At 41.9% G+C, this 15,536-nt stretch overlaps 1 protein-coding gene across 5 annotated transcripts in view; it reads right to left on the minus strand.

Moving 5' to 3' along the window:
* Positions 1–15,536, minus strand: part of LOC149358215 (regulator of nonsense transcripts 2-like) — a 107,790-nt gene that overhangs the window by 12,711 nt on the left and 79,543 nt on the right. For all 5 annotated transcript variants that reach the window (XM_089570266.1, XM_089570267.1, XM_089570268.1 and 2 more), the window contains 14 exons: positions 14,647–14,772; positions 14,271–14,383; positions 12,738–12,823; positions 10,029–10,137; positions 9,018–9,075; positions 8,870–8,925; positions 8,528–8,644; positions 7,732–7,833; positions 7,036–7,119; positions 5,943–6,086; positions 5,194–5,253; positions 3,663–3,801; positions 2,451–2,587; positions 1,636–1,819 (listed from right to left, as the gene is read on the minus strand). In XM_089570266.1, the coding sequence (XP_089426392.1) occupies positions 1,636–1,819; positions 2,451–2,587; positions 3,663–3,801; positions 5,194–5,253; positions 5,943–6,086; positions 7,036–7,119; positions 7,732–7,833; positions 8,528–8,644; positions 8,870–8,925; positions 9,018–9,075; positions 10,029–10,137; positions 12,738–12,823; positions 14,271–14,383; positions 14,647–14,772 (1,515 nt within the window). The remainder of the gene's footprint in view (positions 1–1,635; positions 1,820–2,450; positions 2,588–3,662; positions 3,802–5,193; positions 5,254–5,942; positions 6,087–7,035; positions 7,120–7,731; positions 7,834–8,527; positions 8,645–8,869; positions 8,926–9,017; positions 9,076–10,028; positions 10,138–12,737; positions 12,824–14,270; positions 14,384–14,646; positions 14,773–15,536) is intronic.

Here is a 15,536-nt window from a genome sequence, read left to right on the forward strand (position 1 = left end):
ATAAAAATACTTAACACTTTTAGCAACATCATTTTTTTTCCCCCTCAAGTTGAAGCATAATGTGCATCTTGAATACAGAAATTGATTCCACTATTCTTTGGGCGTTTGCTTAATGACAGACTGTGAAATTTTGCACATCTCTGTCAAAAATAAACCAGCAGTATGCCATACTGGAAAGCAAACAATCTTTCTTGAGGCCCGAACATACTTATTTAGGTGAAAAAATATTTGTTTTCGATGAGAAAAAAAAACAGCATGTGAAAGAGTTAGTAAGACACTGCTGTGACCATGAAAGGAGTCCAACTAATGAATGACATTAAGGAGCCAATGGAAACAACTCATTTTATCTTGGTTCTTAGCAAAATTAGATAGTCTGACCTTTCGCACATCTGTTGACATTCAATCGGTAGACTAGTAGCGACAGGCATATTTACTGCAGCTGAGAAATGCCGAGTTAAAACTGGGATCTCTTCTTCTCGTCACTCGAATCAAACTCGCCATGTTATGACGACACCAAAGGAATCGCGCATTGTGATCACTGATTGGAAGTGGATGGCGTTAAGGTCCGCTCACAGAGATCCTCAAACGAAAAAGCCCACTTGACGTCACTGTGGTTCGCTTGTAAAAACAGGCCGTGGAAGCAGTACCTACATTTCCCTTTTCTAGCTAGGAAAGGCAATTTGGCATTACCTAGCTAAAAAAAGTTCTGTTTTCACAGTAGCCTCTTGGTAATTAGAATGCCCTAAATCAACGAATACAGGCAAACTTCAATTTCTCCTCAGTGTTCCTTTAAGGGGGGATATGGGGATCAGATCGCAAAAGTTGCGAAAAAAGTCGATTTTTGAAAAGTACACTTTTTGGCATCTCCAACACTGTTTCTATGTTGTACTGAAATATTTCGCCCAAAAATAAACTTTAAGCACTCCAAATAAACATATTTCTCTGCATCTTACACATAGACAGCGTGTGCTAGCTTAGAACTTTCAGGCTTGTTTTCTCAAAGTTTGTTTTGATCTTAATACCTTGCTCGTGGAAAGCGCAGCACACCAATGGGTGCATGGATTTTTACTCCGTTTGTTTCGTTGGGATCACTGAAATGTGGTCTGCGCCAAGACGGTTTCAGATTTATCATTCGGGTTCACATGTTTTTATTACATGGTAATTAGAGCATGATACATTCTAAACATAAGGAGAAGGTGCACATCATGTCCTTTAAAAAAAAAAGAGCAGAGAAATTTAAAAAAAAATAATTAAGAGAGTCTTTATTTACACCACACTTCTTAGTAAATATTAAAAGCATTTACAGACCTATAGCCTGTTTTTTTGTCATGCTAGGCTTTCCACAAGCAAGCAACACGGGGACAATGATAAAAGGGAACCTACTAGAGCTGTCATTGTGAAACTTCATATCTGACTGTTTGATGCTGTTTTAAGCCAGTCTGCCAAATTTCATCACTCGTAAGTCAAAAAATAGAAAAATCACCTTCGATCCCCTCATCCCCTTTCAAACAATTTACCACCAGACCATGGCACCACCATGGCACCACCATGCATAATGAACCAAAAGCACATACAGGGAGAAAGAAGTCTCCACCACTGCCCTCCTCAGCTTCTTTCTAAAAGCATGTCACTCACATAGCTTGGGCTTCAGCTCAGACATGAGATCTTCAACAGCAGCCATGGCCTCTTCGAGGCTTTCGCACAGCTTCATCTTCGGCCGCAACGGAAGCAGCGTGTCCTTGACAAGGAAGTCGACAGTAACTGGGAACGGGTTCTCTTCATTGTAGATGTCCACCGACTTCTTCTGCCAGTAGTATTGCTGCACATCCGACATCCAACATACAATATTGCTCAGCTCTATAAGGCTTGCAAAACTGTTGCACCTTAAACTCTGCGTAACACTCCCCCATAAAATCTCCAATGTGCCCTTCAGTGGAAAGTAGTTGTCAAAGACAAACTCAAGTCGCCCGAGATCAAGTTAAACTAATCATAAAGAGGTTGAGAATTGAAACTGCTCCATTATAACCACTGTTTTAATGCATGTGTGATGAGTTAACTACATTATTTCAGAGGAAACTGCATTCCTTTCAGAGAGGCTGTGTTTTTTTTATGCTCTCCGATTCCTTCCGGGACTCCACCTCCTATCTGCATGTAGCAGTAACAACTAACCACATGCGTCGATGCCAGTTGGTAGGCCCATGCACATCCCTCTCAACCTTCCTGTAGCCGCTTCCTGCTATTACAACCACATTTACTTCACTGTATCTACCACAACCCCATTTACTTCACTGTATTTTCACACATCTTTTTATAATTACAAGGTTTTACTGGATAACTGTTCCATGCTGATGAACTGGGAAAACAAACCTTTAGCAGGCAAAAAGGTTCTACAATGCTAACAGACAGGTTCACATAACTGCTAGCGTGAACAGGTAACAAGGTCTCCCTACCTGGAAGAAAACCAGGAAGCAGTCGAGCTTCTTCTTGGAAGACCCAGTGTTGAAGTACTGTCCGCAGGTTTCAAGCAGGATGCAAACCAGTCGTATGCGGAACAGGTTGTCAGGTGGGTCCAAGACACTTGGAGACCCTGAAACAAATTTCTTCTCAAAGACTGCAGAGGGGAGCCCAAACGAATAAATGCTCACACAGGCAAATTGGCCAAACTAGGACTGTTCCTGGTCACCACAGAGTCATTTCGACTAGCACAACACTAATGCCTAACAGTCTTGTTCAGCAGGACTAAGGGTCTTTTCTGCTTACCCACTACTCAAACAAGAAATGATGCAGCTTCATCAAAAACCAAAAGCTCACAAACAAGCAGAACATAAATGAGCCTGCTCACTCCAAGCTATCTACTCCAGAAAAGCACCATGATTCAAATGACAAATAAAAGGGCAATTAATGCAAGCTGTTAGCATGTTCAGCACCCATCCTCTCCTTACAGAAGGGGTAGGGGCACCATTGTCAAAGCATGTTTTCTACCTTCAAATTAAGTTGTGAGTAAGACAGTAATAAGGATGAATCATCATGTGGTAGTACTTGCCTATTTTCAGGAAATAATTTGCAATTAAAATTCTCCTCCAACAGAGATTTGGTATTGGTTTCAGCACCTTTACAATGGCTAGGATGTCACAAGTAGGACCCGAGATAAAGTGATGCATGCAAAAACATATATATTAATAGCTGTTTTATCATTCTCTTTCATTCCAGCTTCTGGGGCAGGCTGGCTGGGTTAAAAAAAGTGAAGCAGCGCTTATATCCCAGTTTCTGGACACCTCACATGACCTCAAACCTAGCAGTATACTTTCGATGACTCAGCCACCTTTCAGTTGTTGAAACCAAAACTTAAACTGCATTGGCAAATTTAATTGTAAATTATTTATTGGTCACAGACGAATTCTACTTAGTAATCAACGTTTATTAGTCTTAAGCACAATTCCTACCCTTTAAACGTGCCCTTCCGTGTTTTTTTTTTTCTAAGAACTGAATGTGACCAAATTCTTCACATTTATTTTCAGAGTGAATGCAAAAACCAAAAAAACCGAAATCATGCCCTACACAGATGAGAACTAACAATGCTCCAACAGCCAGGTGACACAGTGCCTTTTCAGCAAACTCCTTCGAGGCACGTTGCAAGAACACGCTGAGGTTCTCAAGCTCACCATTGAAGTTGACACCGAAGGTGATGAAGGAGTAGAGAACTTTGAAGATGACCGATGACTCCACCATGCGGTAATTGTACAGTTCCCCCAGGTAGTGCACCACACTTACTCGCTGCTGGTTATACTTCGGGTGGTTCACCTGGGACGGCCACGAAGAAGCGAGGGCAGATGATTATCGAAATTTTGGTATGGGCTAGTCGATGGCCCATTTTAAGGAAATTATATGCAGTGCAAAAAGACAGGAACAGCATATACTTTCCTTAAAGGTGCACTGAAGAGGAATCTGAACTCGTCTTTTTGCCGCGGGAACTCAATCTACACGTTACGAGCATTCTAAGAAACTTCTGATTTATTGCCCTGTGTGGCCGATTTCCCTAATTAAATCGAATTAACGCCCGGCTCCCGCCTGTTTTTTTTTAATTCTCCTCATACGGTGGGCAGAGTCGACCAACACGCGGAGTGCCTTTCACCCAGTCCCGTGGCGGCTTGCCGCTCTGCCATCGGCGGAGTAATACGTAGTAGTCCGTAGAAGCAAATAGTGCGCGCGTATTTTTATTTCTGCGGGCTTATTTTGCGGTTATATTATCTGCAAATGAAACTATTTATTCGCGGAAACCTAAAAAACAAAATGAAGCGAAAGCAAAGCCTCCACAGAGCTCGCTGAAAGGCACTCCCCGCGTTGGTCGACTCCACCCACCGTACGAGGGAGAATTAAAAAAGAAAAGGCAGGAGCCGGGCGTTAATTTGATTTAAATCGGTCACAGAGGGCAATAAGTCGCAGTTTCTAAGAATGCTAGGAACGTGTAGATCGAGTTCCCGCGGCAAAACGACGAGTTCAGATTCCTCTTTAGAGCACCTTTAAGCCTATAATTAGTCTGGCCAGGTGCGAGCAGTTCTAAATATCACTAAGGCTAAATAGGTTAGAGTGTAGTGTAGTAAGATTCGTGGTACTAGGAACGTTGTTTGCAAGCTGCTTCTATGAATCTTTTTTTTGCACATCGTTTTAGTTTAATTTTAATAGCATCAAAAGCTATAAGGACCGAGAACTGCAGTGAACTTTCGATAATTCAAACTCAATGGGGGGGCCAAAAATTTGTTTTGTTATTGTGGAATTTCAACATTCTCTCATGCCAATCAATGTTCCGTGAAAGCTGTATATGTAGATGAATTTGACAGGTGAGGAGGCAACTTTCAATGTGAAGTTAATTTGGATTTTCCAACTGCAACTAGTGACCGAAAGCACTAACATTTACCGTGAAACAACGGCAGCAGTGCTTCTGTTAACCATTAAGAAACTCTATAATACTACAACTATTACAAAGTAAGCACTGATCTAGAGATTATTAAACTGATAAACACACTTGCAAATGTTTCAAAGATATCAACAAAGCACTGCAATACAATGAGAGAGGACAAAATATTACAACAGAGAGGCTCCACATTCAGCAGTAAGCTCTGTGAAATAGCCCCGTTGGTTCTGTGAGATGCTGAGCATCTTATGTCACACACAGTTTTACAGCTTATGTCTCACCTCCATTCCCAGTCTGATTTCTTCTAAGACACCATCCACAACTTGAGGGCCAACTGTTTCCTGTTAAAAGGAACATCACATGTACTCTACTATATTCAAATCAAAGGAAAAAAACAAAGCTAATCAATCCCTGCCACATAAAAAGTAATATTTAAAAGATGGCCCTTTCAACAGGAGCTGCTTCTCCTGGACATGTAACACAACACGCAGTTATGTGACAAAGTCTATTCATAATTTATGAGCCTCCCAAATTTTTGTAAGAGCACAGCATAAAGCCTAAATTTTTGCATAAAGCCTAAATGTAATGTTTACATTACATTTACATTACATTGTAATACACTGTTGTTCTCTCCACTGTTTTCAAAATAATTTGCAACATTATGCTACTTATGCTGTATTATAATACACTTTGTAAACTCCAAGAGATCAATCACTGACATTCTACTGGCAAACATTTTATTCACAAATCATGTCGTATAAAATGCATGTGTTGCTTATAATACGTTGGTACACACTATGCTATGCTCTCAAGCAGGCTATCCGGGTCGAATGCAGTGGAAGAGTATCGGAACAAGATCCGATCATGAACTACAAAGAGTGCTAACAGGCCGTTTAATGACAAAGCAATCTTTTGCATTTACAATGATGACAGCGTGGATTCTTCACTCAGGAAATGCTGACAGTGCAGCAAAATCTTGAAGTGCAACAACAACCAGAGCAGAAAAGAAAAAAAAGGAAGCAGGCCTTACGTGATAGGCGACAAGTCCAGCCAGTAAGTTGGCCATGCATCGAATGTTGTAGTACTTGACGTTCCAGATGGCCACCAGGCGTTTGGTGGCGTAGGCACACACTTCAGGGTCTTCCCAGTCGAGCTTTCGCATCTGACGGAGGATCTGCACACAGACGCCAGTAATGCAGGATGGTAGTAAAACAACAGCAAAGCTCCACAAAGCCCTGGAAGCCTGAAGAATGGCCCTTCCTGTTCATGCAAAGCCAGCACTCTTTAACTGCCATGACTGCATAAGCTAAAATAAATGTGTTCCAGCTCATATTCCATGCAAAGCAGAAGAAATAACTATCAACAAACGTAAAAATTAATGAGGTTGCAGAAATTTTCGGACCCCAGCAACCGAGCTACTGATGAGACGCTAGTATGCACCATGAAATAAGGGAATCGAACAACGCTGGAAATTCCATTTCCTGATATTATGAAAAACTGCATGAGTTCAAAACGCAGTAACATTTTGCAGCATGTATTAATAGCATGATCGACACACTGTGGTCAGGTTTAAACATGTGGGTAAGCACATATCTTATTGGCTAGCCTTGCTCATTACTAATATACCAGTTGTTTCAGCAAAGGTGAACCAGAAATTTTAAAATAGGCTTTTTGAGCTATATAATAGATAGCTTCAGCGGCACTGTAATACCAGTGTAACACCAGCGAGGAGAAGTTCCTTGTTATTAGCTCCTCTCAGAATCTGCTCGTCTATCAACATAGACAGGTTGAGATAGCCTTGGGACTTTGATTGCCTCCCACCTGTACTGCATCAGAGCCGCAATGACTGTGTAGTGTCACCCAAATTTATTGATAAACTTTCTACCAAAAAATGCCAAATGCACTTCCGCCGAGGAGCAATATCTGTTGGTTCAAGAAACCACACAGTACAATGGTGGGACATGTTACCCCAGGAATAAGAAGACAAAACTCAGTGCTCTCCTCCACACTTTTAACCGCCTAGTTTGGCCAAACCTGTCACAGGAGGGCACCTAAGCTGCAGGTTCTATTTTTCAATGCTGATCCACCGATAGCCCATTGGCAGCATTGAGTGAGAGTAATACCTTTTCTGTGTTGCTCTTGGTGAGGTCCTTGTAGAGCAGCTTGCGAATGTATTCATGTAATGGGGGCCGCACAACACGGACAGACTGCGAAACAAAGAAGGAAGGCCATTTTTGGTCTCGTAAGGTTTAAAAATGCTCCAGAACTGGGAAAACAATTAGTGTCATCACAATCAGCATAAACCGCACTAACGGCAGCTCAAAATGATGGTTTCGTTTGGTCCACGGGGGTTTAACGTCCCAAAGCAACTCAGACTATGAGGGATGCCATAGTGAAGGGCTCCGGAAATTTCGACCACCTGGGGTTCTTTAACGTGCACGGACATCACACAGTACACGGGACTCTAGAATTTCTCCTCCAAAGAAATTCCAGCCGCCGCGGCCGGGATCGAACCCGCGTCTTTCGGGTCAGCAGCCGAGCACCATAACCACTGAGCCACCGCGGCGGCCGACCAAAATGAGTATGTGTCACTCACACTACACTGCAGTAATGTATGGCACCATTTTAAAGCACATTTTAATGTATGGCATGCATTTGAAGTCTGGGCAGATACTAGGTTTATTTAAATTGGTCAGCTGGAGTGCCTGCAAACTGGAAATAGTATGTTTCGCTTCTATTTTTAAAATTTTACTACTTGTACAGGTCACAGTTAGTCAACTGAAAAGGTCACAACTAAGTAATCAGTAACTCCTGCCTACCATGGGTGCTTCAGGAGGGTTGCAGTAGTAGAAAGCGTTCTCAATCATGGTTATGTATCGGCTGTCCAATGCCTGAACAGCTTTCTTTCGCATCATTTGCTCCTGAAATATGGAGAAAGAAGAAGAGACGAAACCAAACATTTAGAAGATGGATTCAACTGCCAGCAAAACTGCAGAATTCGCACAAAATAACAATCAATCTGTACTTTCTTTACAAAATATGCGACACTTCACGGGTTTGTCAATAAGAAAAGAGCTGTTTAATTAATCAATGGTTCATTTATCTATACCTATACAACAGTGGCTGCAAATAACAGTGCCCAAACTAGTAATCAGTGCCATGGTTCTGCAATACAAGCTAAGCTCTACACAAGTTGCAAACATTGCACTGTAGATAGACCCATGTGTGCAGCCCCCATGGAAAAAATAAATAAAAATAAACATCAGATACACAAAAATGCTACCAGACAGTTTAAAAATAAATCCTGAAAACTTGAAAGCTCCCAGCTTGGCATACTGAGTGCCAGCAGCAATAGCAGTCCTATGGTATAACTAACTAAGCAAGCACAAAGTACACTGACATTCTGGGGACTTTCCCACATGTTTATCTCGACTGCTTGCAATAGTACTGCCATGCTGCAACAGCAATCTATGCTTAAGCTATGCTTTACTTCCCAAATGTGGCAAAATCATGCCCATATTATGAAGTGAGCCAGCCAAAAAGATGAAACCAATGCAGTCACATCCGTACAGGGAGACCACATGATACGATTATAAGCTGCGTCATGAGACTCACCAGATAAACTTTTGTCCTCTGATGTGAATCGGGCGATCGAAATAGGAAACGACCGCAGGTCTCCAGTAGGTTGCACGCCATCTCAATGTAATGATGGCTGAAGTCCAACAGAAGATTCTGCATTAAAAAATCATGAAACATAATTATCCTAAGCCAAACATGATGAAGAATACCTTTTCATCAGAAAATAAATGGTCTCAGATTTTTCAAATTGGAAGCTACCAACTTTAGACTACACACTTCCTGTGATAAAACTTTTGTGGCACTATGCCAAGTAAAGCGTGCTCTAATTCTACATCACTACAAATTTTTTTCTGGTAAAAAGTATGTTGTTAAACTCGCCTTCAGACACTGCAGTGCATCTGACTTGGGAAAAATGTTGAACTTCACAAGCTCTCCTAAAGAAAAAAAGAAAATAGCATTAGTATAAACACGCATGAAAGAAAAAAAATCTGCGTCAGCGTAACTTTTCACAGACACCATTTCTTACCTATGAATCTCATTGTCTTCACTTTGGACTCGATGTTGATCTGGTCTTTCTTCTTGAGCTAATGAATAAGCATACAAAAAAAGTGCGCTTGATTACTTGCAAAAAAAAAGACAGGCAAATAAAAACAATGCCCCCTCCCCCCCTCCCCTCCCCTTACGAAGGTACATAAAAATGAGTGAACAGCAACCACATTAGGAAGTAATCTAACCAAGGAAATCAGATTACTAAAAAAAAAAAAAGACCACAACCTCACATGTCTCAAAGGGCACCATATTAACCCTTCTTTGTCCTCATAAGCTAAGGCACATCCACCGCATGACAAAGGCCAGCCTCGTCATCATCATCATCATCAGCCTGACTACTCCCATTGCAGGAAAAGGCCTCTCCCATGTGTAGCATCAACTACAGACATTCTGTGTAAGCAAATTGCTTAAGCCCTTAAGAGCACCTGGTAAACCAGTGTCATCTTCATAAAGTAGCTAGGCCACATATGGAAACTGATATTGTTGCTGCTTTTCAAATGAAAGCTTCTGTGCGGCTTCAACTGCCCAAAGCAGTGAACTAAAGCAGCCAGGTTTTAATAAACATCACAGGTTTCAACATGATTACTTGGAACATATTCTAATGGGCTTGGGCAGGGCATGTAATGTGAAGGCAAGATAACCGCTGGTCATTAAGGGTAACGGAGTGGATTCCAAGAGAAGGCAAACGTAGCAGGGGGCGGCAGAAAGTTAGGTGGGCGGATGAGATTAAGAAGTTTGTGGGGATACAGTGGTTGCAACTGGCAAAGGACAGGGTTAATTGGAGAGACATGGGAGAGGCCTTTGCCCTGCAGTAGGTGTAGTCAGGCTGATAATGATGATGATTTTATTACCACGTCTGATGACCCCTGAAATGAATGGACTACGAGTTTCACGGTAGCAGTTGCTCCAGCTCAGTGAAGTTCTTGCTTTCAGAACTTCCGGGCACCAGCCCCACAATTTTCCAATCCCAATCCTCAGCAGTACTCACGTGAAACTTGAAGTCCTGCTTGAGCATGCTGACCAGGTCTGTGGCCACATCTGGCATGCACGGTGCGAGCGTAGCCACAAATCGAGCATAGAAAGGCAGCAAGTCCAGCCTGGATTGCAAGCAAGAGACACAAAAGATGAGGGCTGGTTCCCCCTGTTCTTCCTCCTTTCTCTACCCTCACAGCTACAACAAAAGCTCACTTTTCATCAGAAAGAAGTGACTGGATTTCAGAGAAAGCTTCCACCAAGCTTTCAGCAAAAAGCTGTAAAGCATGCTTTGAGCACAACTGTTGCCCCCGACTGGTACAAACGCACACATGAAAAAGCATAAAAAAAAATGCTACATGGATTGATGCCCAACCTACTCACGCAAACCACTGTATTAATCACCCCTGATACAGACAACTCTCAAGAAATGTGTGCGCAGAAAAGCCCTAACTAACAGACACATGTCAGTCAGGGATAGTGACTAATGAATGCACTGAACCAGGCTGACAACAAAGTGACAAAAGTTGTGAGGCAACTATCAAAGATGCAGCAGACTTCATTGCTAGCTGTATACTGGGGCTAGTGGTTGTGGGGGGGTTAAAAGGGATCTGTGTCCAAGAATAGTAATTCTTGCACAGTCACATAAATACACATACGAGGGGGTACCCAAAAGAAACCGGACTTATTTTTGTTTGAACTTATTTGTTCACATTTTAAGCACAGACCTTCAATATACTTCAAAGTATTCCCCACTTGCAATGATACGCTTGTCGAATCTTTCATTCCATTTTTCAAAACATTTTTTAAATTCATCTTTTGTGATGCTTGACAGTGCCTCCGTCGTTTTTTTCTTCACCTCAGCAACATCAGCGAAACGCTTCCCATTCACCAATTTTTTCATTCTAGGAAACAAAGAAAGTAGCACGGAGCAAGGTCGGGAGAGTATGAGGGTTGAGGAATAGGGGTCATGCCATTTTTGGTCCAAAATTGTCGTAGAGACAGGGCTGTGTGAGCAGGGGCATTGCCATGATGGAAAAACCAGTTACCCGACCGCCACAAATCTGGCCGCTTCCACCGCACACTGTTGCCCAATCTTTTCAAAACATCCAAGTAGAAAGCCTGGCTAACTGTCTGACCCTGCGGAACAAATTCTCAATGGACGACTCCTCTCACGTCGAAAAAACAAATCAGCATTGTTTTGAGGTTTGGTTTCACCTGACGAGCTTTCTTGAGGCGAGGTGAATTTGAAGTTTTCCATTGGCATGATTGTTGCTTTGATTCAGGATTCGATTCGGGAACACTTTAGTTGTCCCCATAGCATTGTCCTTGTACGTCTTTCTTAATATTTCAAGAGTTTCCATTCAACTTTTTCCGAGCGAAAATCAGAATTTCACCGGCGCACTCTGTTCTCGAAAATCAGCCATTGCAAAAACGACATTCACACAAAACAGTCGTCACTCTAAAGCTCTGCCTAAACTAGTCTGACCTCCTTCGACGACGGCACTCGGCTTACTGACTCTGGAATGTTCGTTCTCTGCGCTCCTAGTGGCAAAACGCGGTACCACAGAAGCTTTGCCGACCAAAAAATTTAGTCCGGTTTCTTTTGGGTACCCCCTCGTACGGTGGTATTTTTTTCTGCTTGACAACGTCCACATTGAAATCATTCAGCAGACCAATCAGACTTGACTGATCTGAGTGGCACATTCACAGGCCAAGTGGCAAGACATAGCAAGCCAAGAGGTATTGTAGAGCGTGTTGTCATGGCACTAAATCAGGGAATAGCACCTGTGCAGGAGGAGCACCTGTGCTTACTGCACAGCAGAGCATGCAGCAGCAGCACAACAGTTGTGCACCTGTGCTCTGTATCTGTGCAGATTCCCAACAATGCAAAAACATGTCCAACACTGTCATGCAACTAGCACTGTAAAAATGAAATAATACAAGAAGAAGCATACTGTGCTTACTGCACAGCAGAACATGCAGCAGCAGCACAACAGTTGTGCACCTGTGCTCTGTATCTATGCAGATTCCCAACAATGCAAAAACATGTCCAACACTGTCATGCAACTAGCACTGTAAAAATGAAATAATACAAGAAGAAGCATACTGTGCGTACTGCACAGCAGAACATGCAGCAGCAGCACAACAGTTGTGCACCTGTGCTCTGTATCTATGCAGATTCCCAACAATGCAAAAACATGTCCAACACTGTCATGCAACTAGCACTGTAAAAATGAAATAATACAAGAAGAAGCATACTGTGCTTACTGCACAGCAGAACATGCAGCAGCAGCACAACAGTTGTGCACCTGTGCTCTGTATCTATGCAGATTCCCAACAATGCAAAAACATGTCCAACACTGTCATGCAACTAGCACTGTAAAAATGAAATAATACAAGAAGAAGCATACTGTGCTTACTGCACAGCAGAACATGCAGCAGCAGCACAACAGTTGTGCACCTGTGCTCTGTATCTATGCAGATTCCCAACAATATGCAAAAACATGTCCAACACTGTCATGCAACTAGCACTGTAAAAATGAAATAATACAAGAAGAAGCATACTGTGCTTACTGCACAGTAGAACATGCAGCAGCAGCACAACAGTTCAGTTATGCACCTGTGCTCTGTATCTGTGCAGATTCCCAACAATGCAAAAACATGCCCAACACTGTCATGCAACTAGCACTGTAAAAATGAAATAATACAAGAAGAAGCATACCTTGTTCTAGGCACAAGGAAAAGAGCTTTGATAAGCTTATTGCGATTGGGCTTGGTGTTGAGGTTCATGCAAAACTGCTCTGCCGCCTGAAAAAAAAAGAGTAGAAAACAAAAAATACAGACAGCTTGACAAAGCACCTTTCAATCTAGAATCCAAACAAAGATTCCTGATCTGTTCAGGCAACAAGGGCCACATAACACTGCCCAGCCATTTATGCAAGCACATGTAATTTTGTGCAAGAACCACTTGTAGAAGCTTGCAAAATGTCCAAATGTGAAATCAACATGATCCACCAAACATTAAAAACTCAAGTTCCCCTGCAAATAGATGTATGTTTCTTGCATTTAACATGTGATGCAAACACAAAAACACTTCTGGTGTGCCTTATCACTGAGCATTTATGCAAATAGGAAATTTTTATGATTTATAACTTAGTGGTACTTGACTAGGAGAAAAAACTTAGCAGCATTATGTTTGACATCATTGGCAGTAGCACACAGTGCTGTAGCAGTGCCGCTCTTCGGAGTTAATAGTGCAGCAATAGCTGAAGCGACAATGCGCTAAACACAAAGTGGTATGAGGTGGATGTGACTGTTAATTGTTATGGGTTTAAACCGCAACACTTAATAATCATAACTCTCTAGTCTAACTGGCACACTCGTTATAACTTCTACACCTAGGCCCATCTGTGATTGAAATCTGTAATGTGCTAAATAAGCAGTTCGACTTTGTCACATGAAGTGTTTCAAGCTTACTCAAGTGAAGCTCCTCAAGATGACCCTCTTCAGGATGCTCACTTACTAAAAGACCTTCCCTGAAAACTTGTCTTTCTAGAAAATACCACTAAAGCAAGGCTGCAGTGCTGTCAATTCATTTTTGTCGTTGTTGTTGCTGCTGTTAATAAGAATCTCTAGGATAGGCCGCATCGCCATTCACTTTCAAGTGACAATCACGGAGACGTTCTCAGCATCATCGACAACCCAAATTTGAAGACAGTAGTGAGAAAAAATATGTTCCCTTTTTGAACACAATTTTCTCAGCAATAAGTGCATTTTTTGCTGCCGAACAGACCTCAACATAGTCAGAAAGAGCCAATCAATTTCTACTCAGAATGAAAATTGGATAGGGCTGGATAGAGCTAGAGAGACAAGATCTTGAATGCCTCTGCATATATACTACAGCTAGAGAGACAATGTCTTGAATGCCTCTATATATACTACAGCTAGAGAGACAAGATATTGAATGACTCTATATATACTACCAGAGAGACAAGATATTGAATGCCTCTATATATACTACAGCTAGAGAGACAAGATCTTGAACGACTCTATATATACTACAACAGCTAGAGAGACAAAATCTTGAATGACTCTATATATACTACAACAGCTAGAGAGACAAAATCTTGAATGACTCTAATGTACTACAGCTAGAGAGACAAGATCTTGAATGACTCCATGTACAGGCAGTTAACAGACACGGCCACAACTGAGATCCCCAGAAAAAAAAGGCAAAGAACCCAGAGAAGCTTACCTGGTCAACCATCTCCCGGCTGACGCAGTGAAGTAAGGAGTTTAGAAAGCCATCCAAGAGAAGCTTGTTGGCAGTGCCAGGGCCAGTCCCGGCTGCAGGCTCTTCATCAGGAGCTGCAGTTTGCAGTCAATGGCACATGAGTGACAGTGCACTCAGGAGCTTGCAGTGAATCAGAACAGACACACAAGCAAGGCAACTAGTAAAAACTGTGACAAGGGAACGTGGTAAGCTGTCTATTCATTACCTCGCCTTCCAAACCCAGTGACCAAAGTTTTTCAACAGTCAGCAACCAGCCATAATCTACTTTTCGGAACAGCATCCTTTGATGGCATCATTTCAGGACGAACAATACGATAACCAAAAGTTCTCGGCTAACCTTCAATTTCTTGCAGCAGGGTCTCGGTTAAGTCCTTTTCCTCCAATTTGGAACCGTCGTCCAACCGAGCACTCTCTCTCTCTTCTTCGATCTCGAGGGCACCTTCCATTTCCAATTTCTGTAAATCTGTGCACAACAGAAAAAATAAAATTGAACTAGAAACATACCAAAACACTGTAATACAGCATTTAAATGAATGTTCTAACAAAAAAAAAAGACAACCAAGAACTCTGAAAGCAGTACAATGAATAAATGACCTTGTTCTGTGAGCCCAGCATGTCTTGCTTTACCTCTGAAAAAATTCTATATCCTTCAAACAACACAGTATATGTAGCCTCAATAAAAATATTCGGTCTATGACTCCGTCCAAGCAGCAAGTATAGAAATGGTGTTGGGCCTAATCTTATGCACAGTAGTAGGTATTGGAAGGAGTACCAATCCTGTTTTGGAGATACACAGGACATCAGAAGCAGTTTGCTACTGATATTGTGATATTGTACACTACTGCCAAAGGCTCTTTAAAGGTCATGCACTTGCATAAACCACAAGAGCGCATACAAGAATTACTTTCTCCTTCACGTGCTTCTGTGTTAGTTTACTTCATTCAAAACTTAATGGCAAGAAATTTTTGTGGTTTTTTTTTTTAATAATGCACAAGACATCATGTAGAATTTTCCTATGGCAAGTAAATAATTTATAACTCAATTTTCTCCTATGTAGTCGCATGTTTTGGTTTCAGCAGCCAATCATTCAGTGCGACACTGCAAGTACATTTGAGGCTGCACAAGGCATACAAAGATTGGAACACAATCATTGCTCGGTTACCTTAATTTGCTCTGCCTCTAACACTGGCCCGCCCTGGAAGACGGAATGACAGTGATTGAACACAC

Source organism: Amblyomma mixtum, chromosome 2, assembly GCF_055824585.1.
Source record: "Amblyomma mixtum isolate Tamu chromosome 2, ASM5582458v1, whole genome shotgun sequence".
Classification (NCBI taxonomy): domain Eukaryota; kingdom Metazoa; phylum Arthropoda; class Arachnida; order Ixodida; family Ixodidae; genus Amblyomma; species Amblyomma mixtum.